Genomic DNA, 21,358 nt, shown 5'->3' on the forward strand with positions numbered 1-21,358 from the left:
GATTTATAGAGCCTGAGGGAGGATAGCATTTTATTGTGAATTTATGTATAGTAGGGGCAAGACATTATACGGTCCATGTACACCTCAAATTAAAACCCACTGCTGGCCTAAGCCAGCCAACCTGGGCTCCTGGGGCTTGACTGCAGGGCTGTTTCATTGGTGTGTAGACTTCTGAACTTGGGCCCCAGTTCTAGGGCACTATGAGGTGCGAAGGTTCCAGAGCTCAGGCTCCAGCCGTAGCCTGGAAGTTTACACCACAATGAAACAGCCCATCAACTGGCATGGGCTAGACACATACCCAGAGGCTACATCTAGACTGGCATGATTTTCCGCAAATGCTTTTAACAGAAAAGTTTTTCCATTAAAAGCATTTGCGGAAAAGAGCGTCTAGATTGGCACGGACGCTTTTGTGCAAAAGCACTTTTTGTGGAAAAGTGTCCGTGCCAATCTAGACGTGGTTTTGCACAAGAAAGCCCCGATCGTCATTTTCGCCATCAGGGCTTTTTTGCGCAAAACAATACCGCATTGTCTACACTGGCCCTCTTGCGCAAAAGCATTTGTGCAAGAGGGCTTTTGCCCGAACGGGAGCAGCATAGCATTTCCGCAAGAACACTGACAATCTTACATGAGATTGTCAATGTTCTTGCGGAAATTCAAGCGGCCAGTGTAAACAGCTGGCAAGTTTTTCCGCAAAGCAGCTGCTTTTGCGGAAAAACTTGCCAGTCTAGACGCAGCCATAGTGTTTCCCCAAACCACTGCATGTCTGTACTGATTTGGTTTCCCAGACAAGTTTATTGACTTGCCCAGACAATGAGGCTCTTGTTATCTTAAGGATCCTAGATTTTGTTGGCACTGGCACACATTTAAGCAATAAAGAATCAAAGAATAGTGAAAACAGTGATCTCCACAATGCATTTCATCAGCTCTTCATGAATCTGCAAAATTGGTATGTCCCTAGTGTTTGGAGTTAGTATTTAGGGAAGGACATTCTGTAAAATGATACAAATGGGAACTAATGTGCCTAGACATTTAAAACCAAATAATGAATATGTAACTGAAACACAAAGTTGGCTTGTTTTGAAAATTATTTACATTTCCTCTGAATTTCACTATCTTTTTCTGTGTGTTTTTCATTCAGCAGTGACTTGAAGCCCTTTCGAACAAGATTAGCAGACTATTTAGTACTTGCAAAAATCCGCAACGCTCTGGGATTTTCCCACTGTCAGAAGCATTTCTGTGGTGCTGCTCCTCTCACTACAGAAACTCTGGATTTTTTCTTGAGTCTGAATATCCCCTTGTATGAGGCGTATGGGATGAGTGAGACCACGGGTCCGCACTGCATGTCTGGGCCATATGTTTACAGACGTCGCAGGTAATTTTACAGAATGTTTTAAATGTAGAAACCAAGCAATTCTGCCAAGATGAGAATGCCCGTGATGCCTGCTGTTCCCACTGTTTTTCTTTCCCAATCCTTCTTTCATGTCCTTGTATAAGGCAATTTCTGGGTTATTAATTTGTGGTACAGAATGACACATTATTCAATGAATTTGCCACATCTTTGTCTTTGTTTTTGGAATCAAAATCTGTATATTTCAGTGTAAATAGTGCCCCACACAGACAGAGAATCTGATTTTCTTCCACCACATCTGTCTAAGTACCACCCTATCTAATATATAACGGAGAATGTTGGTAAGTTTGTGCGCTAACAACTTGGACACTATGGGTATGTCTAGACTACATGCCTCTGGCAACAGAGGCATGTAGATTAGGCTACCCGTCATAGGAAAATGAAACGGCGATTTAAATAATCGCCGCTTCATTTAAATTTAAATGGCTGCCGCGCTGAGCCGATCAGCTGTTTGTCGGCTCAGCGCTGTAGTCTGGATGCTCCGCGGTTGACATCAAAGGCATTTGTTGACCTCCCTGGTAAACTTTCCGCATACCGGGGAGGTTGACAAATGCCTTTGATGTCGACCGCGGAGCGTCCAGACTACAGCGCTGAGCCGACAAACAGCTGATCGGCTCAGCGCGGCAGCCATTTAAATTTAAATGAAGCAGCGATTATTTAAATCGCCGCTTCATTTTCTTATGCCGGGTAGCCTAATCTACATGCCTCTGTCGGCAGAGGCATGTAGTCTAGACATACCCTATAAGAGCTACCGCAACCAAATTTTGCATGGGATAACCTTTCATCCAGGAGAAGGTTTTTAAGGTACTTTTGGACCCAATCCGGGTCCTACCCTGCCCCCTGCAGCACCTGTGGCCCCGGGTGCGAGCTGGGGCACCCCTCTCGTGGGTAGACTCCCGGGACTCGCCCCCTCCCACCTGTGAGGTTACACAACTGACCCTCACCCCCACCCTCATGTGCACAATGGCTCGGGCACCCGCCCTGCCCCCCGTGGCACCTGCAGCCCTTGGTGCGAGCTGGATCACCCCTCCCGCATGTAACCTCCCCTCCACCCGGGGTCGCTCCCCCCCTGCTACCTCCACTCTCCGGAAACCAAAACCAAAGCCAGCCAGCCTTTCTGCTCAGCTCTCTGGGCTAGCTGAGAAGAAGGAATCCATGTACCTGCTGCAGCGCAGGGCGGAGGGGCTGGGTTAAATCCTCGATGCATTACACTGCTAGCCAGCCGGCTGCTGTTCGTACTGTGAGTGGGGCTCCTCTGTGTCTGGTTCCAGCCATCGGGGTTAGATGTGAGCGCTGAGCTTTTGCTTGGCAAGGCAGGGCAGGTGGATCCCTGAGCCAACCTTGCAAAAAGAAGTCCCCTTGCTACTGGCCGCATGACTGTGTACTGTTCTCCAGAGGGCTGGGGGGAGGCAGGTTCTGCTGCTCTCAGAGGGTCAGGTGCAGACCAGGAGCTATCAGCCCCCAGGATCTGTGGCTCTGGGGGTCCCCTGGCTCAGGGTCCCCTCTTTTCCTAAATGTTCTAAATTTTGTTCCTCCGGTTTCCCGAGCAATGCCAGGTAAGTCCAGCTAGTATGTTAATACAGAAAAGAGTGTTGAGGTGGACCATGTAAGAAGCTACTGGGTCCTTGCTTCCAAGGTTGAATTGACCAGGAACCCCATATAGACAGAGAAAAGGGGGGGGTTCCCCTGGATCAGGGTGCATTTTTCCTTCCTCTTCCTGAACAGAACAGCTATGCAAAGCCTGATTGATTAATCATACTTCAGTGAAATTATGGAATGAATTCCTGCATGATTTATGCTGCTGAGTGATTTACTCAGCACCTTCCTATAAACTGACTTTACTAACCAGTTATCCTCACTGTAAATAAAAGTTTAGAACGAATGGGGGGATGAAGCTCCCTCTTTTCTCTTACCTATCGACTCCACAATCCCAGGTTACCTCACACATCTGCACAGGTGTCAAAAGCCCTAATTGCACTGGATCCAACTGCTAAAATTTCTAGTTTCCATCCTTGTCAATTTCTACCACATATTTATGCATTTTTACAACAAAAATCTGCAGAAAATTAGGAAAGGACAGGATGAATCTATGTATCTATATTTAATTCAGTAAAATGCATGAAAAGCGTGAAAAGCTGCTACAGCATCTCCAGCTTGATGTGCTTTAGAATTTAGATTTAACTTGCTATAGTGTCCATTGAACTTTGAACTTGAGAGACAGTAGTCTAGTGGATAGAGTTGTGATCTAGATTTTCATTGTTCTCTCCTTAACTACTCCATCTTTAAGGCTCTCTCTTGCAGCCCATGGCTGTCTTCATGCCAGAAACTGAGTATGTGGCTTTCCCCACACTTTAACCCAGAGCACAACTATTAAATCAAAGAGCTGGCTACTTAAGAGGGAATGATGCACACATCGAAGATTTCAAATGTATGTTTAATGCTCCACAATTTAAAAAGTCCACTTAAGTAGCAACACAGGGCAAAATCCTGAGCAGGTATAATATACCGAACTCAGCTTGCACTGTAGCTTTGCATCAGCTGAGTTTCTGGCCCATAACTTTCTAACAATGATGGGAATATGTTTCTTTATATCTTCCCGAGATCTTAGAGATGAGATATTGTAAAGGTTCACTCTATATTTTGTCTGGAAAACATTCCTTATACATATTTTTCTTCTTATTCCTTTATAGCTGTGGCAAAGCAGTACCTGGCTGCAAAGTGAAACTGGTAAATGAGGATGCAGATGGCAATGGAGAAATTTGTTTCTGGGGAAGAACCATTTTCATGGGTTATTTAAATATGGAGGATAAAACAAAAGAAGCCATTGATGATGATGGGTGGTTGCATTCTGGAGACCTAGGAAAGTTAGACAAAGATGGCTTCATCTATGTTACTGGGAGAATTAAAGGTAAAAGACAATCACTTTTTTCTGTCTTATAGTATTAGTAATTATTCAGTGTTGTTCAGTTATACAACAGATAAGCATGTGGAAATGCCTTCTTGAATCAGGCTTGTGGTCCTCCACCGTGATTGACTTAAGTATTGCAAGAGGAGCTTTTGTTAGCATTAATGGTAATTCTAGATATTTTGTTATTCCTGTAAATATCCAATCCTGATTTGAATCTTCCTAAGTCCTTTAATAGAATCATAGGGTTGCAAGAGACCTCAGGAGGTCATCAAGTCCAACCCCCTACCCAAAGCAGGACCAATCCCAACTAAATCAGCCCAGCCAGGGCTTTGTCAAATCGGGATTTGAAAATCTCTAAGGATGGAGATTCCACCACCTCCCCAGGTAACCCATTCCAGTGCTTCACCACCCTCCTAGTGAAATAGTTTTTCCTAATATCCAACCTGGACCTCTCCCACCACAACTTGAGACCATTGCTCCTTGTTCTGCCATCTGATCAAAATATTCAGACAATGATATTAGACAATCACTATGTTTTGCACGCATTGGAGAGGGTCCAGCAGAGGACAACCAAAATGATTAGAGGGCTGGAGCACATGGCCTACGAGGAGAAGCTAAGGGATTTGGGCTTATTTAGTCTGAAGAGGAGAAGACTGAGGGGGGGATTTGATAGCAGCCTTTAACTACCTGAAGGGAAGTTCCAAAGAAAATGGAGAGAGGCTGTTCTCAGTAATGACAGATGGCAGAATGAAGCACAATGGTCTCAAGGTGCAGTGGGGGAGGGATAGGCTGGATATTAGGAAAAACTATTTCACTAGGAGGGTGGAGAAGCACTGGAATGGGTTACCTAGGGAGGTGGTGAAATCTCTATCCCTAGAGGTTTTAAAGTCCCAGCTTGACAAATCCTTGCTGGGATGATTTAGTTGGGGTTGGTCAATTAATTATTGCAGAGAGTTTGAAAGAAATGCTGATCCACAAAGTATACGATATCCCAGGCTATATCTAGACTATGGGGTTTTTCCAGGGAACTGGGGTTTTCTATGTGTCTAGGGAACGTGTCTGCTCTTCCAATTTTTTTTGTGGAAGAGCAGATGTGCTCTTTTGGAAGCCCTGTTTTCCTTCTTCCATGGAAGAGGAGGATTTTCCGAAATTTGGCCCAGTGTGGATGGGCCGAATTTCAGAAAAGCTTTGACTGACAAAATGTGCGTACCTTTTTCCGATAAAGCATTGTAGTCTAGACATAGCACCAGAAGGGGTGTATAAGTAGCAACAAGATGGTTTAAAAGTAAACAGAACATCTTAGGCAATGACTTCCTTGTCTCCACTCTACTTTCTCTCTCTCACTACTCACTATAAACTTGGAAGAGAAACTTGAACTATTTCTTTTGGCAAAGATAGCTGCCAAATAGTAGTTTTACCATAAAACACAGCACGCAAGTCAGACCGTCTAATCTCTCTCTCTGTAAAAAAATACCTTTTCCTGCAGGATGCCAGACTGATGTCATCACATCACTCTGTATCGCCCCGCCTCCTCCCTCCTTCCCCCTGGCCAGTGCTCAGCAGCCATGCGGAGCCTCAAAACGCCTCCCAGCAGCTGGGGAAGCAGCCCCCGTTTCTCCGTCAGCCAGGAGGAGAGAGCTGGGCCCACCATGGCTGGGAGGGGGGTTAGGTTTAGATCGTGGCTGGGGGCAGGGAGAGAAAGGGCCCAGGTTGGCGTGGCTAGGGGAGCAGAGGAGAGAAAGGGCCCCACGGGATGCGGCCGGGGTTTGGGAGGGAGAAAAGGTCTGGGCTGGGCTGAAGAGGGAAGAGAAGGGACCTGGGCTGGTAGGGGCAAGGAGGGGGGGAGAAAGGGCCTGGGGGGACATGGCTGAGGGGGGGTGGGAGGGGCAGGAGAAGGGGGTTGGGTTGGCATGGCTGGGGGTGGATAGGCAGGGGAGAGAAGGGTCCTGGGCTGATATGGCTGCAGCCTGGCCCTCCCCGCTGGCTGGGGCTAAGCAGGGCTTGACTACCTCCTGCGAGAGGGGGTTGGCAAGAGTAGGGAGCAGGGGTCACAGGCCCCTAGTGCTTCTTGTAAGAAATAAAACATCCATCTTCTGTAACCTTTTCTTCCCTTCTCATTTCCCTTGCTTCCTTCTTAGACTCATCTGTTTGCCAGAATTAATATCTACTGCAATATGCATATTTTTATAATCAACAAAAGTATAATTCCAGTGAAACAGTTACATTTCTATAATTATATTAAATGCCACAGATTTTGGCAAATAACCAAATAAAAAGTAATACAAACACAAAGTCTTGAATACGGTTTTGGCAACTAAGGAATTGAGCAAATACTAAAGGAGCTTCCGTTCACGTGCAGCAGTGGTGCCATTGACTTCAATGAAAGTACATAAGTCAAGTGGAACACTTTCATATAAGTGTTTGCAGGATCAAGTCCCTTAATGTACGATTTTCAGTTACAGTAGTACCTGAAGTCCAGGATAGTTGTCTGCCTTTTTCTGTACTGAGTGCATTATTTCTAAAGGGCATGTCTACGCTACAGCTAAGATTGAAGTAGCTGTAGTCAATCTTCCGGGGTTCGAATTAGTGGGTCTAGTGAAGACCTGAGAGGGCACTCCCATTGATGCCAGTAGTCCTTCAAGGAGTAAGGGAAGTTGAAGGGAGAGTGTGCTTCTTTCAACTTCCTACAGTGTGGACACGTCAAAATTTGAGTTAAGATACTTCGACTTAAGCTATGTAGTTAACATACACAACTTCAGCTATCTTAATTCAAACTTCTCCCCTATTGTAGACAAGGGGAAAGTGTTTTTACATTTAAAAGGACAAGATTTAGTTTCAGTACAAGCAGAGAACACAAGTTTAAAGTAGCGGTTACTCCTTGACTGTTTTGTGCTTCCTTCCTCCCCATTGGCTTCTTTTAAAAGATCCCTCTCCATATGCTTGCTTGCAGTGGCCTGCCCCTTCTTGGTAGTTCTAAGATTGCTTTTTGTTATAGTGCCAGTGTAACACTGGGTGGGCTAGTCTTCAATGCCCTTCTCCAGTGCCTTAAAAAACAAACAAACAAAAAACATAGAAAAGTAGCTGGAGACACAGAGTTCAGTCTCTAAAGCTAAGCCTAAAGCTATCCCGAAACAGCTATTCTGCATCTTAAGAGCAAGCCCAGTATATCAAAATATAATGGGCTCACTATTCTGATGCCCCTGTAAACCTCATTGCACAAGGGATAAGGGATGTTTTGAAATAAGCTATATTGAAATAAGTAAATTGCGTAGTGTAAATTGCATAGCTTATTTCAAGGGAAGGGTGCTGCGCAGATGCACCCTAAGGAATTACAGCAAGGATTGCTTAGTGTCAGCCTCTCCACATTCAAGTCCCAAAAAAACTAAAATTCATTTTAATTAAATAATTTTATAAAATTTTATGATGAAGTAATCTAATTTTTACAACAAAATATCTTTATAGTATGACCCACTGACATTATCTTCACAGTTATAACAAACATAAAGAGAAAGCCAAAAGTAAAATTTGAACAGTTCAGTTCACACAAAACACAGTAAGAAGAAACTGAGAGATCCCGAAAGCTTAGGTTTAGATTATCTAAGTCTCAGTTAGTGTCTCTTCACAATTTGCTGAATCTGAACCATAGTCTCTCCACTTGCTTGTAGGGATCCTCAGTTGAAATCCATGCTTTTCCTTAGCTATGGATTTCTCCTAACTGATTAACCAGGCAGTTAAGTCACAAGGGCTGTGTCCAGACTCAGGGTTTTTTTCGAAAAAAGTAGCCTTTTTTCGAAAATTAAATCAAAAGAACGCGGCTTTTCTTTCGACGGCGGTAAACCTAATTCCACGAGGAAGAATGCCTTTTTTCGAAAGTGCTCTTTCGAAAAAAGGCGTTCTTGAAAGCAAACAGGGCTTTTTAGAAAGAGAGCATCCAGACTCACTTGCTGCTTTCTTTCGAAAAAGCGGCTTGCTTTTTCGAAAGTTCCGCATGCAGTCTAGACGCTCTCTTTCGAAAGAGGCTTGCAGTCTAGACATAGCCAAGGATACAGACTTAAAGAAAGCCCCATTACAAGAAAATGCAAAACCTGACAATAACAAAATAGAATGACTCTTTCCCTGTTACTACATTTAAAGAAGAGCTGAAGGATCACACTAGCTGAGAAAGTTAACTAGAACAGTTTGGGTAAAATCAAAACATAATTCAAAGCATACAGCTAAAGCAGAAGAAGTTATTTTTCCTTCCAGGTTCCCCTGGCTATGATTAACATTGCTTATGTTTCCTGGTAGAGCGTTAATGTCATCACTACCCGCTGCAAAGTGCTGCAGGATGAGGGACAGCAGTCTGCTTTCTACTTCTGAGCTCAGCTTCTCCCAGCTCACACAGGACATATGGCCCTTAGGCCTGGTCTACACTGGACCAGGAAGGTCAGCTTAAGGTATGCAATTCCAGCTACATAAAATACCGTAGCTGGAGTCGGCTTACCACTGTCCACACAGTGGGAGGCTGACGGGAGCAAATGCTTCCATCAGCTTCCCTTATTCCTTGCAACTGTGAGGAGTACAGATGTCAGTGGGAGCTGCCCTCAGCGTTCAATTAAGTAGAGCTATACTAGACCTGCTAAATCGAACACCAGCAAATCGACCTACGGAGCATCAATCCACCAGTAAGTATAGACGTGCCCTTAGAAAAGCAGCTGCCCTGTCTCCTTTCCCTCATGGAGTCTGACCCCAGCAACAGAGACAGACCCAACTGGAGCAGACCACAAACTATCACACCTCATTCCAGAAGCATTTGAGTGCTAAATCAGCTTAGCAACAGTGACCCAGTCACAACTAACTGCTATTGCCCCCTCTTAAAGTAGCTACATTAGTACATGGGTTACACCAGCTGTGAAAGGACTTTTTGATAGCTTAACAACAGAGCACAAAGAGAATGAATGCCAGAGAACAGTGAGGGGAGCCTAACTTCTAAAAACCCCAGGTTATCAATAACACCTCAAGAGTCATAATTAATCTTCGGTTAACCAAGAGTTTAGATTATCTGCAATCTGATATAAAGGATTTTGTTTATGTACAATAGTGTGTGTTTGTGTGTATTAGAGGGAGAAAAAGAGAGAGTGCCCTCTAGGGATATTGCAAAGGATTTATCTGTTTTTTGGGAAGGTTAATTTTCACAGCTAAACACGTTTTGTTCTCTTTGAAAGCTTTGGTATTCCTGACATCTTCTGTTACCAAAAATGCAGCCTACCCTTTAGACAGTTGTGAGGAAATTATCTGAATTCAACTAATAAATGTATTTTTATGCCTAGAGTTAATTATTACAGCTGGAGGTGAAAATGTGCCTCCCATCCCAATAGAAGATGCTGTCAAAAAGGAACTGCCCATTGTTAGTAATGCTATGTTGATTGGAGATCAAAAGAAGTTCTTATCAATGTTGCTGACCTTAAAGGTAAAACTACTTTTACTGTTGATTTTGATAAAAATCACACCCCACTAAACTCCTGAGATCTGAAATCTTCTGTATACTTTATTAATTTAATGAAGCCTGAAGTCTAGGGGTGAAAATATTTGAAATTTCCTGCATAGTTTTTCTGTTTTAGAAAAGAGCAAAAGTGGGTATGTGTGTGTAGTTCCTAACTGGGAACTACACACACACATACATTGGGGAAAATGTTCAAATTACAGTCCCCTGGTTTTATTCACATAAGTAAATTTGAGGTCAGATTTTTCGTAAGTAAAGCAAGCAAGATTTAGCCTATATACTTTATAACAGAAGAAATATTTTACATCCATTTCTAATATTCTTCCACGCATAAAACAAGACTTAATTTCAGTATAAAGTTCAAATTAACTTTCATTAAGAAAAACCCAAAAGAGCAGAAGTGAAGTCTTCATGAAAAAGTACAGCATTTGTCTTTTGTATACAGGACTTTGAAGTACTTTGAAGTAGGAATAAGAGATCCTCCGGAAAAGGGCTTTTTTCCGGAGGATCGGGGCCAGTGTAGACGCTCTTTTCCGGCTTTTCTAAAAGCCAGAAAAAAGCGGCGGACATTTTTATTTAAATACCGCAGGGGATATTTAAATATCCCCCGTGGATTTCCCTATTACGACCTGTGAAATTAGCATGCCCCTCTCGGAAAAGGGGCCAGTGTAGACGTAGCCGACTAGTTGTCATGCTGGACAGGCAGAGTCCTTAGAAGTTGAGAGTCTCAATAATAATAAAAAAAGGCAACACAGATTTATACCTACTTACACAAGAGGCTTTGAGCCATGTGTGCTCATTAGGATTTGTGCTTCAGAGAATGTTTGCTTTCTATCAGACCCAGTTCTTCACTCATGTGTTTCAAGGAAGAAATCAGGGAATGAATTTCAAGAAAGATGTGGAGAAATTGGAAAGGGTACAGAGAAGAGCGACAAGAATGATTAAAGGTTTAGAGAACATGACCTATGAAGCCAGGCTTCATGAACTGGGCTTGTTTAGTTTGGAAAAAAGAAGATTAAGGGGGGACATGATAGCGGTTTTCAAATATCTAAAAGGGTGTCACAAGGAGGAAGGCGAAAATTTGTTCCTCTTGGTTTCTGCGGACAGGACAAGGAGTAATGGGCTTAAAGTGCAGCAGGGGAGGTTTAGATTGGACATTAGGAAAAAATTCCTAACTGTCAGGGTGGTCAAATATTGGAATAAATTGCCAAGGGAGGTGGTGGAATCTCCCTCTCTGGAGATATTTAAGAACAGGTTGGATAGACATCTGTCAGGGATGGTGTAGACGGAGCTTGATCCTGCCTTGAGGGCGGGGGGCTGGACTCGATGACCTCTCGAGGTCCCTTCCAGTCCTATTATTCTATGATTCTATGAATTTAGGAACAAGAATAGCTGACCTACTGGATCAAGCCCAAATGAAAGCTTGTCCTTTGTTACAGTGCAAATATTATAGGAACAGAATTAAAACAAGGGCCCAGTATATTATCAGAGTATGCTATAGTCTTAGTTATCCCAGTGTTACTCACATTTATTACCTTGGCCAGTGATTCCTCCTCACCTACAAGTGTAAGAAAAATCCTTTTTCTAATTTTAAACAGCAGCTCTGTCTCAAGACATGTATGGAATTACATAAATTTTGGTAAACCATTTTTATAAACAACAACTTGAATACATTTCTTGAAATAACAATGGAATTGATTTGGAAGAACAGGGTACGTCTACAATGTGCTAAAAAAGCCCACATCACTCAGTCTCAGAGCCTAGACCAGCAGCTAACTTGAGCTCCCTGGTCTTGGGCCGTGTAGTCATTTTAGGATTTACTGGTGTGGCGTCCTGACAGGTCTCCTGATCCGTCAGTGATAATAAACATTCAGTTGTGTGCGTTTTTGTATGCTCCCTTAATATATCATGCCAACTCTGCAGGTAGACTGCACAAGACTCCCCAAAGACCATTGGACTTAAGTACACAGACAAAGTACATTAATAGTTTTGGTAGCCAGATGTACCGGGGCAATGAACATGGCTCAGTCAATAGTATGAATTTCACTATTACCCCCTAGACTAAAGAATTAATTAGAGGTATCCCAATATTTATAGATAGAAATAAACAATGTATAACACACACGGTACGTATCATCTTATGCATGAATTACATGTTTGGTATCTTCCCTTGTGCTTTCCTCCAAAGGATTCACTACTCATTATGCTTTCATTCTTGTTGTTTCAAACTATTTTATCATGTACTTAGCTGGCTGTCCTTGCACTATCCTAGTTCTATCCATGCTAACTGTTCTGATAGTAAAAGACACTGACTTGCAGGCAAACATCTGCTTTTGACCCAACCTGTCTGTTACTCATAGTATAACTCTAATTTACTTTGGTTCAAGCACCAGGCCCATGCTTCAAGCTCCTTTTTTCTCCCACAGGCTGCAGGGCTAAAAATAGCAATGTAGAGGTTCAGGATTGAGCACAATCCTAGGCTCTGTAATTCCCCCTCCTTTGCAGGGGGACAGAGTGGACTCTAACCCAAGCCCAAATGTCTACACTGAAATTTCATAGACCTACAGTCTGAGCCCTGCAAGCCCAAGTCAGCTGATCCAGGCCAGCTGTGTGTGTTTTAATGCAGTCTAGACCTGCCTGCGATGGTAATTTAATCAAAGTATATACAGAGATTTTTCTATGTTAAATATTTTGATGTTTCAATTATGATCACATCATATACATATTAGCCCGCCTGTTCACATTACATGGCCAAATTGACAAAGTATCTTATCTTGGAATAATCTACAAATGGTGCCATTTTGTAGACTTAGGATTGTAGTTTAGACTGTTTCACTTAAATGTTGATACTCTTCAGCAGCTCTCAATTCTTACTGTTTTAAGTGGGAATTGAGGCCACTTAGGGTATGTCTGCACAGCAGTGCTTAACTCAAAATAAGCTAAGCTACACAATTTGAGCTATGCTAATTGCGTAGATTAAATCAAAATAGCTTATTTTGAAATAGAGCACCCTTTCTCCAATTTTCCTTACTTTTTCTAAAATGGGGGTTACAGGAGTCAGAGTAAGTCCTCTGGCTGGACATTATTTTGACATTGTCGAAATAACTGTTTGTGTGTAGACACACATTTTGTTATTCCGAAATAATGGTACTGTGTAGATGTACCCTTGGTGCCCTATAGGAGCTGGCCATTAATACTGAAACTCCATCACTTGATACTGTAGAGTACCCTGGATCCAGATACATCTGATCCTACTGACAATCTGACTGAGCAAGCCAGAGAATTCTGCCAGAAAATTGGAAGCAAAGCCACTAAGGTTTCAGAGATTGTGGCAACAAGAGATAAGGCTGTTTACCAGGCCATTCAAGAAGGAATCAATAGAGTCAACATGAAGTCAACTGCCAGTGTTCAGCATATTCAGAAATGGACAGTCCTGGAAAAGGATTTCTCCATTGCCGGTGGAGAATTTGGTAAGATCTCTATTTTAAGATACTCACATATCTTCTGTACTAAGTACTGTAAGTTTGGGATGACTCTCTCAGGAATGGTGGAATTGAAAGTTGTACAGCTCTTCCCAAACAAATGGTAATTAACTGATAGCAATGGACACTATCTGATTACAGAGCAATTATATTGTTATGCTCTTAGGGAAGCCAACCACTGCAGGATAAAATTAGTTCATGTTACAGTTTGAAATTTAAACCAAGATTTGTGAAATGTGGGATCTTTATAGAAACGTTTATTTAGCTTACTAGAAAGTTATCCTTGGTCAAGTTTTTGTTTTAAATTCAAGTCAAGAAGTCCTACGATTTTGGTGCCAAAGAATCAAAATACAACCCCAAATTATACAACCTATTTAATAATGATTAATTGCATCTACAACTTTTTCTCTTTTCAGAAGAAAGTCAAATGTAGTCAGTATAATCTGGGAAAACAAATTCTTACCATAAGCCAGCATAAAAAGTAATCAGAAAATTAAGACCATTGTGCAGCTAATGCTTGTCTTTTGTGGCGAGGGAAATAATTAAATAATTATTAAAGATCTGTTGATGAAAGATGTTCTAATTTTTTGCTTCACCAACTTTAACTTAACTGATGTGATATACAGGCAGTCCCCGACTTACGCGGATCAGACTTACGTCGGATCCGCACTTACGAACGGGGCTCTCTCGCCCCGGAGGTCGAGGTGGCGGATTGCTACCTGCGAGCTCCGAGGCGAGAAAGCCCCGTTCGTAAGCTGCTCCAGTGCCCCTGGTCTGCTGGAGACGGTCTCCAGCAGACCAGGGGCACCGGGCAGGTTCCCGCGCTTCTGAGGCTTTGCCAGAGCGGGTGCCTGTGGTCTGCTGTAGCTACTTTGTTCTGGTCACAAGTCTTTTGGACTGAACTTTTCTGTTTCTGTCCCCAACTATTCTACAGTTCCTATGGGAGATCAGCCATGGTAGCAACAGGTACATCTACTAGAATTAGCCTTTTTGGAGGAACCTTTCAGCTAGAAAACTTTGCTCTAATTTCTCTTTCCTCTTGTAACCAACTGTGGTTTGATTACTTTTGGTGGTATGCTTTTTGTTTTAGGTCCTACTATGAAATTAAAACGACTTGCTGTGCTTGAAAAGTACAAAGATGAAGTTGATTCATTTTACAAAGAATAAGATTAGTATTCCTGCCAAGTACTGTCTGCAAGTTCCCACGAAGCAAAACAAATTCACCAATTCTGAGTAACAGGAAACAGCTCCCAACAAATGCATTTGAAGATTTCCTTCTCTAGGCTAGTATACCTCCCATTCGTTTTGCACTCGTTGCAACAGGTTTTAGAAGAGAGAAATCTATATAAAGACCTAGTTGTAATTCTCCCTGCAAAGTAATACAATTTCTTGCTACAAAGAAGTATACACAATGACCTGTAGTTGTATTTTACTTTTGTTCTTAAATGAATTAAACTTAATGACATACTAATGTGGGTATAACTGGTTATTGTAAGGATGTAGCTTACATTCTTAGGCTACGTCTACATTGCACATTTATTTCAGAATAAGCAATTTTGGAAGAAATATTCTGAAATAGCTTATTTTGAAATAGCATGCCTCTAAACCTAAAGCTCATTGAAATAAGCTTAGCTATTTTGAAATAGAGTGCCCACACTGATTGAACGCTAACTTGCATTTAAGGCCACCTGGGACGTCTATGAGTAGGGCATCAGGTAAGCAATTATTTCCTGGAGTTGCTGCTTGAGGCTGAGGCTCTTGCTTAAAGGAACCCCCCCTTGTACAGCCGTGTCTCAGGCTTTTTTCCATTGCTTACCTCCTCAAGGGACAGCAAAGCCTTTTCTTTCGCATGCTGTTATTGCCCTTGGGGACACTCCAGCTGTGAAGCCAGAGCTACCTCTGGGCAATTGACAGCTTCTTTAGCTCTCTGTGAGCGGCTCATGCTGCTGGATCCCATCCGCCCTCCTCTGCACACTGCAGCTTCTGGGGTCTGGTGGGACCAGCTCGTCATGGATCAGTGGGGCGACCAGCAGAGGCTCCAGAATTTCTGCCTGAGGAAGGAGACCTTTCTGAAGCTCTATGAGTGGCTTGCCCCTGCCCTCATGCAACAGGACACACATATAAGACCCATCATCCCCCTCAAGAACTGGGTCACCATCGCCCTGTGGAAACTCGCCTGGCCAGACAGCTACTGATCCGTCAGGAACCAGTTTGGCGTGGGGAGATCGATTGTCAGGGCCCTGCTCATGCAGGTACGGCATTCTCGGGCTAAAGGCCAGGAGGGGATTGGACTACTGGAATGGAGCTTTCTAGGGAAAGGGGGATAAGGGGTAGTGGTGGTGGTGGTTCAAGCCCCCTCTCCAGGAGGTTTTTCGGTCCCACCCTCAAAAGCCCTGCTGGGGGATGGGGTTAGTGTGGGGGATTACTCCTAGTGTAGGGGAAAGGGAAATGGGGAGACTTTAGCTCTGGGACCTCCCAAATGCTCTGGCTACCCTGTGATTTTCTGTCTCCTTCTACAGGTGGTGAAGGCCATTAACACCACCTTGCTGCATAAGGTCATCCACTTCAGCGACATGGATGCCATCGTTGCTAGCTTCACCAACATGGGTTTCCTCAACTGCGGGGAAAGGAAATTGGTGGCACCCATATCCCCACACAGGCCCCTGATGATCAGGCATCTCTCCATCAACTGGCAGGGGTACTTCTTGATGGTCCTGCAGGCTATCACCGACATCTACATCAGCTGGTTGGGGAAGGCACATGATGCCTGCGTTTTCCACAACTCCAGCATGTTCCAGAAGCTGCCTGCTGGAACTTTTTTCCCTGACCGCATCATCAGGGTCAGGGACTTGGACATGCCCATGTACATGGTGGGCCTACTCTCTCTTGCCCTGCCTCATGAAGCCATATACCAGCCACCTTGACCACTCTAGGGAACAGTTCCACATCAGGCTCAGCATGACCTTTGAGGATGCCTTTGGGCATTTGAAGATGCGGTTCAGATGCGTCCTCACCCAGCTAGATGTCAGTGAGTAGAATATCCCACATATGGTGGCCACGTGTTCCGTGCTCCAAGATATTTGTGAGCAGGAGGAGGCATTCCTGCCAGGGTGGGGGAAGGGGGTGTCAGACTGAGCACATCGGCAGGGCCTTTGAGCAGCCGTGCATGGCTAGCATGTGGCAGGCCCATCAAGGGGCCGCGAGCATCCAGAAAGCCTGGAGGGAGTTTCTCACAAGGACCCCAGAGACACTCTCCTCTGCGCCTCCCACTCCCTGCCTTTGCTCCAACACCCTTCCTTTTTCCCCTCCCCTACAGACACAATAAAACAGATTTTAAAAAAACCTGTTTTTATTTGGGGTCTAAGGAACTGGGGAGGGACTGGGGAAAGAACCAGCAGAAGGGTGGGTAGGGAGAAGGAGGGGGGAGGGAGATGAGGCTTAGGGATGAGGCTAGGAGTGGCACCTGGCTCTAAGTAACCCACTGCCACAGGTGCAGGTGTAGGGGAGGGTTGGGGAAGGAGCAGGGGCAGGCATAGGCATCATGCTGGCGACCAGGAAATGCGCAGCTGCACACATGGTGCAGCCAAGAACCAGCATCTCCTGCCAGATGTCTCACCACAACTGGATATCTTCCTGCGATCTACGATCTGCTCCATGGACTGGAGCGCTCTGAGTTGCTCCCTCGGGAATTCATCCACCGGTCTCTGGAACCTGTGGGTCCCTCAGGTTAGGGAAGCTGCCCTGGGGGATGTTAACCACCCCTTCTTGCAGCTGGTCCAGCTGTGGAAATAAAGAGCAACGGTTAGTCATCCCAGGGGACACTGTACCTGAAACCTTGCCCTTATCTGAGCCAAGAGTCACAGTTCTCTGCTCAGACGAAGGCAACGTGCTTGGAGCAAGGCCATGTGTGCTCTAGCCAATGGGCCTTTGCCTGCAAGGGCCCAGATGTCCCCAGGGTGGGGAGCCTCACTACCCCCCATCCTGGACTTTCGCTACACATGCACAGGCTGCTGTGTGATCCCCAGGCTGCAAAGGCTGAGCAAGGAGTATGCCCCAGCCCCTCACCTCCTGCCCCCTCCACCAGGAATTCCTGATGTGAATTCCCCAGCCTCAGATGAAGCCTGGGACACATCCAGAGCATGGAGTACTGGCTCCAGGATCAGGAGGGTAACAGCACTGGCCTTGTCTGGCTTCTCCACTTTTTCCTCTGGTCCCCTGGAGGATGACAGGCGTATCAAGCCCTGCGTCCACTACCGGGAGCGGGGAAGAGAGGGGGAGACTGCCATGCCCGCCCCTTTCCCCCCCACCCCCGGATACGATCTAGCTCCTCGTAATAGGGGCAGACGTAGGGTTCGGCTCAGAGTGGGAGCTGTCTTCTCAGGTCCTGGTATATGCCCGGCAGAGCTCCTTCACTTTCATCCACACCTGCTCCCGGGTGCAGATGTGCCCTTTGTTGACCAGGCTCTCGGTCATTCAGCCATAGACATCTGCGTTCCTGTGTCTGGTGCAGAGATCCTGCAGGTTTCCTCCTCACCTCAGACCTCAATGAGGTCCAGGATCTCTGCACCAGATCAGGCAGGCACGCACCTTTCGGCCCTAGGTAGGCTCCTGGGAGTGGTCTGACTGCTCCCTGGGTGGGAGCTGCAGACTGGCTCATTTTGCCAAAGCTGTTTGCCTGTTTGCCACAAGCCTTTTCCCTTGAGGCTGCAGTTTTAAAGGCTCCAGGGGAAAGGCAGGCCGGGAAGGGTGGGAGGGTGGGGGGGAAGAGGGACTATAGAGGTTGTAGACAGGGCAGCCAGCAGTGCACCTTGGGAAGGCCTGGAGGGCCCTTATTTCAAAATAACTGCAGCTGCCCTGTCTACACAGCCCCTATTTCAAAATAGCTATTTTGGAAAACATGTTATTTCTCCCAACACCAAAATAAGCCACCGGTTACTTCAAAATAATTTTAAAACACAATTACTGTGGGCTACTTGATTATAGTTCAAATTATTCAAGTGGCACTGTTTATAATGAAACTCCTACATCCTCATATTATCAACATGTATTATGTGGCTTTATTTTTGTTAAAAGAATTACTAAAATTGAAATTGACAGCCTATTATCAACTTTAGTTAAGAAACCAACTGAAGTTGAAAAAGAAGCATAGCTTGTTGTCCTCTTCCAGGCGGACTAAAAACTAGGTGTAAAAGGATACAGTCTACTAGTACTAAAATTTTGTTGTACATATTTACTAATTAGAGACTCTGACACTGTCAAATAATTTCATTTTAAATATAAGAAAAAGTTTGTACCCAGCACAAAGTAGTTTAATAAATTAACACTGTGCATTTGAATGTTCATCTAATAAATACCGACACAAATTGCAAGTAAAAATGTATGAATCTGAATAAACTATGTAATTGCTTAAGCATATAGCTAGTGTATCCTCATGCTTATCAAAAAGAAGCAAGAGGTTAAAGGTTCTATTTAATTGCAAATCAATATTTTAATGGTTACCAACAAGAATCACATTTCTTTAGAAAAATAATTTAAATGCTAAAGCAAAGTTATTAAAATCACTGATTGAAATCAATCCATCTACTCTAATAATAAGTCAGAAAACTAACCAGGACACCAGGCATTTTGAAGTTTTCATCTTTTTGCAGCACTTTGCAAAATGCCTACCCTAGAATCATAGAGCTGGAAGAGACCTCAGGAGGCCATCAAGTCCAGCCCCCTGCCCAAGGCAGGACCACTCCCAACTAAATCAACCCAGCCAGCGCTTTGTCAAGCCGAGACTTAAATACCTCTAGGGATGGAGATTCCATCTCCATCCAGTGCTTCACCAGCCTCCTAGTGAAATAGTTTTCCCTAATATCCAACTTAGACCTCCCTCACTGTAACTTGAGACCATTGCTCCTTGTTCTGCCATTTGTCACTACTGTGAACAGGCTTTCTCCATCCTCTTTGGAACCTCCTTTCAGGAAGCTGAAGGCTGCTATGAAATCCCCTTTCACTCTTCTCTTCTGCACACTAAACAACACCAAATCCCTCAGTCTCTCCTCATACGTCATGCGCTCCCACCTCCTAATCATTTTGGTTGCTTTCCACTGGACCTTCTCCAATGTGTCCACATCCTTTCTATAGTGGGGGGCCCAGAACTGGACACAATACTCCAGATGTGGTCTCACCAGAGCCAAATAAAGGGGAATCATCACTTCTCTGGATCTGCTGGCAATGCTCCTCCTAATGCACCCTAATATGTCATTAGCCTTCTTGGCTACAAGGGCACACTGTTGACTCATATCCAGCTTCTCATCCACTGTAACCCCCAGGTCCTTTTCTGCAGAACTGCTACTTAGCCAGTCGGTCCCCAGCCTGTAACAATGCTTGGGATTCTTCCATCCCAAGTACAGGACTCTACATTTGTCCTTGTTGAACCTCACCACATCTCTTTTGGCCCAATCCTCTAATCTGTCCAGGTCACTCTGGACCCTATCCCTGCCCTCCAGCATATCTAACTCTCCCCCTAGCTTAGTGTCATCTGTAAACTTGCTGAGGGTGCAATCCATCCCCTCATCCAGGTCATTAATAAAGATGTTGAACAAAACTGGTCCCAGAACAGATCCTTGGGGCACTCCGCTAGAAACCAACTGCCAACCTGACATGGAGCCACTGATCACTACCCATTGGGCAGGACAGTCTATCCAGCTTTCTATTCATCTTACAGTCCATTTATCCATATTTCCTTAACTTGCTGGCAAGAATATTGTGGGAGACTATCAAAAACTTTACTAAAGTCAAAGTATATCACATCTATTGACTTTCCCATATTCACAGAGTCAATCACCTCATCATAGAAGCTAATAAAATTGGTCAGGCATGACTTCCCCTTCGTGAATCCATGTTGACTATTCCTGATCACTTTCCCCTCTTCCTAGTGCTTCAAAATGGATTCTTAAGGATCCCCTCCATGATTTTTCCAGGGAATGAGGTAAGGCTGACTGGTCTGTAGTTCCCTGGATGTCCTTCTTCCCTATTTTTTAAAAGACGAGCACTACTTTTCCCTTTTTCCAATTATCCGGGATCTCTCCGGATCTCCATGAGTTTTCAAAGATAATGGCCAAAGGCTCCGCAATGACATTTGCCCACTCCCTCAGTACCCTCGGATGCATTAAATACGGGCCCATGGATTTGTGTATGTTTAGCTTTTCTAAATAGTTCCTTATTCTTTACCTACCCAGAGCTGTCCACCTCCTTCCCATACTGCGTTGCCTAATGCATTTCTCTGGGAGCTGACCTTGTCCATGAAGACAGAGGCAAAGAAAGCATTGAGTACTTTAGCTTTCCCCACATCATCCGTCACTAGGTTACCTCCCTCATCCAGTAAGGGCCCCACAGCCTCTCTGATCACCGTCTTATTGCTAACACGCCTGTAGAAACCTTTGTTACCCTTCACATCCCTTGCTAGCTGCAATTCCAATTGCCCTTTCACCTTCCTGACAACTCCCCTGCATTCTTGAGCAATATGTTTAAATTCCTCCCTAATCATCTGTCCAAGTCTCCAATTCTTGTAAGCTTCCTTTTTGTGTTTAAGCTCACCAAGGACGTCCCCGGTAAGCCAATCTGGTCGCCTACCATATTTGCTTTTCTACCTGCACACCGGGATGGTTTCTTCCTGTGCCTTTAATAAGGCTTCTTTAAAATACTGCCAGCTCTGCTGGACCCCTTCATAGACTTTAAGGTCAGAAGGGACCATTATGATCATCTAGTCTGACCCCCTGCAAAATGCAGGCCACAGAATCTCATGTTACCATCCCAAGGAACTCTGCTCATCAGTTCTCTGAGGGAGTCAAAGTCTGCTTTTCTGAAGTCCAGGGTTTGTATTTTGCTATTCTCCTTTCTTGCTTTGGTCAGGATCCTGACATCTACCATCTCATGATCACTGCTCTCCAGGTTGTCACCCACCTCTACTTCCCCTATTAGTTCCTTCCTGTTTGTAAGAAGCAGGTCAAGCTGCGTGTGGCCCCTGGTCGGATCCTTCAGCACTTGTACCAAGTTACCATCCCCAACATTCTCCAAAAACTTCCTGAGTA

General features: G+C 44.5%; 1 protein-coding gene across 9 annotated transcripts in view; it reads left to right on the plus strand.

The window, feature by feature from the left end:
• The window catches only part of ACSBG1 (acyl-CoA synthetase bubblegum family member 1), a 70,775-nt gene extending 56,024 nt beyond the window's left edge, over window positions 1–14,751 (plus strand). For 8 of the 9 annotated variants that reach the window (XM_075897617.1, XM_075897614.1, XM_075897619.1 and 5 more), the window contains 5 exons: window positions 1,139–1,372; window positions 4,099–4,316; window positions 9,626–9,765; window positions 13,022–13,268; window positions 14,371–14,751. In XM_075897617.1, coding sequence (XP_075753732.1) covers window positions 1,139–1,372; window positions 4,099–4,316; window positions 9,626–9,765; window positions 13,022–13,268; window positions 14,371–14,447 — 916 coding nt within the window. In that variant the 3' untranslated portion in view covers window positions 14,448–14,751. The remainder of the gene's footprint in view (window positions 1–1,138; window positions 1,373–4,098; window positions 4,317–9,625; window positions 9,766–13,021; window positions 13,269–14,370) is intronic. The other variant, XM_075897613.1, reaches the window with a different exon arrangement.
• The last annotated feature ends 6,607 nt before the right edge of the window (window positions 14,752–21,358 follow it).

The sequence above is a fragment of the Pelodiscus sinensis genome, chromosome 14, assembly GCF_049634645.1.
Source record: "Pelodiscus sinensis isolate JC-2024 chromosome 14, ASM4963464v1, whole genome shotgun sequence".
Taxonomy (NCBI): Eukaryota; Metazoa; Chordata; order Testudines; family Trionychidae; genus Pelodiscus; species Pelodiscus sinensis.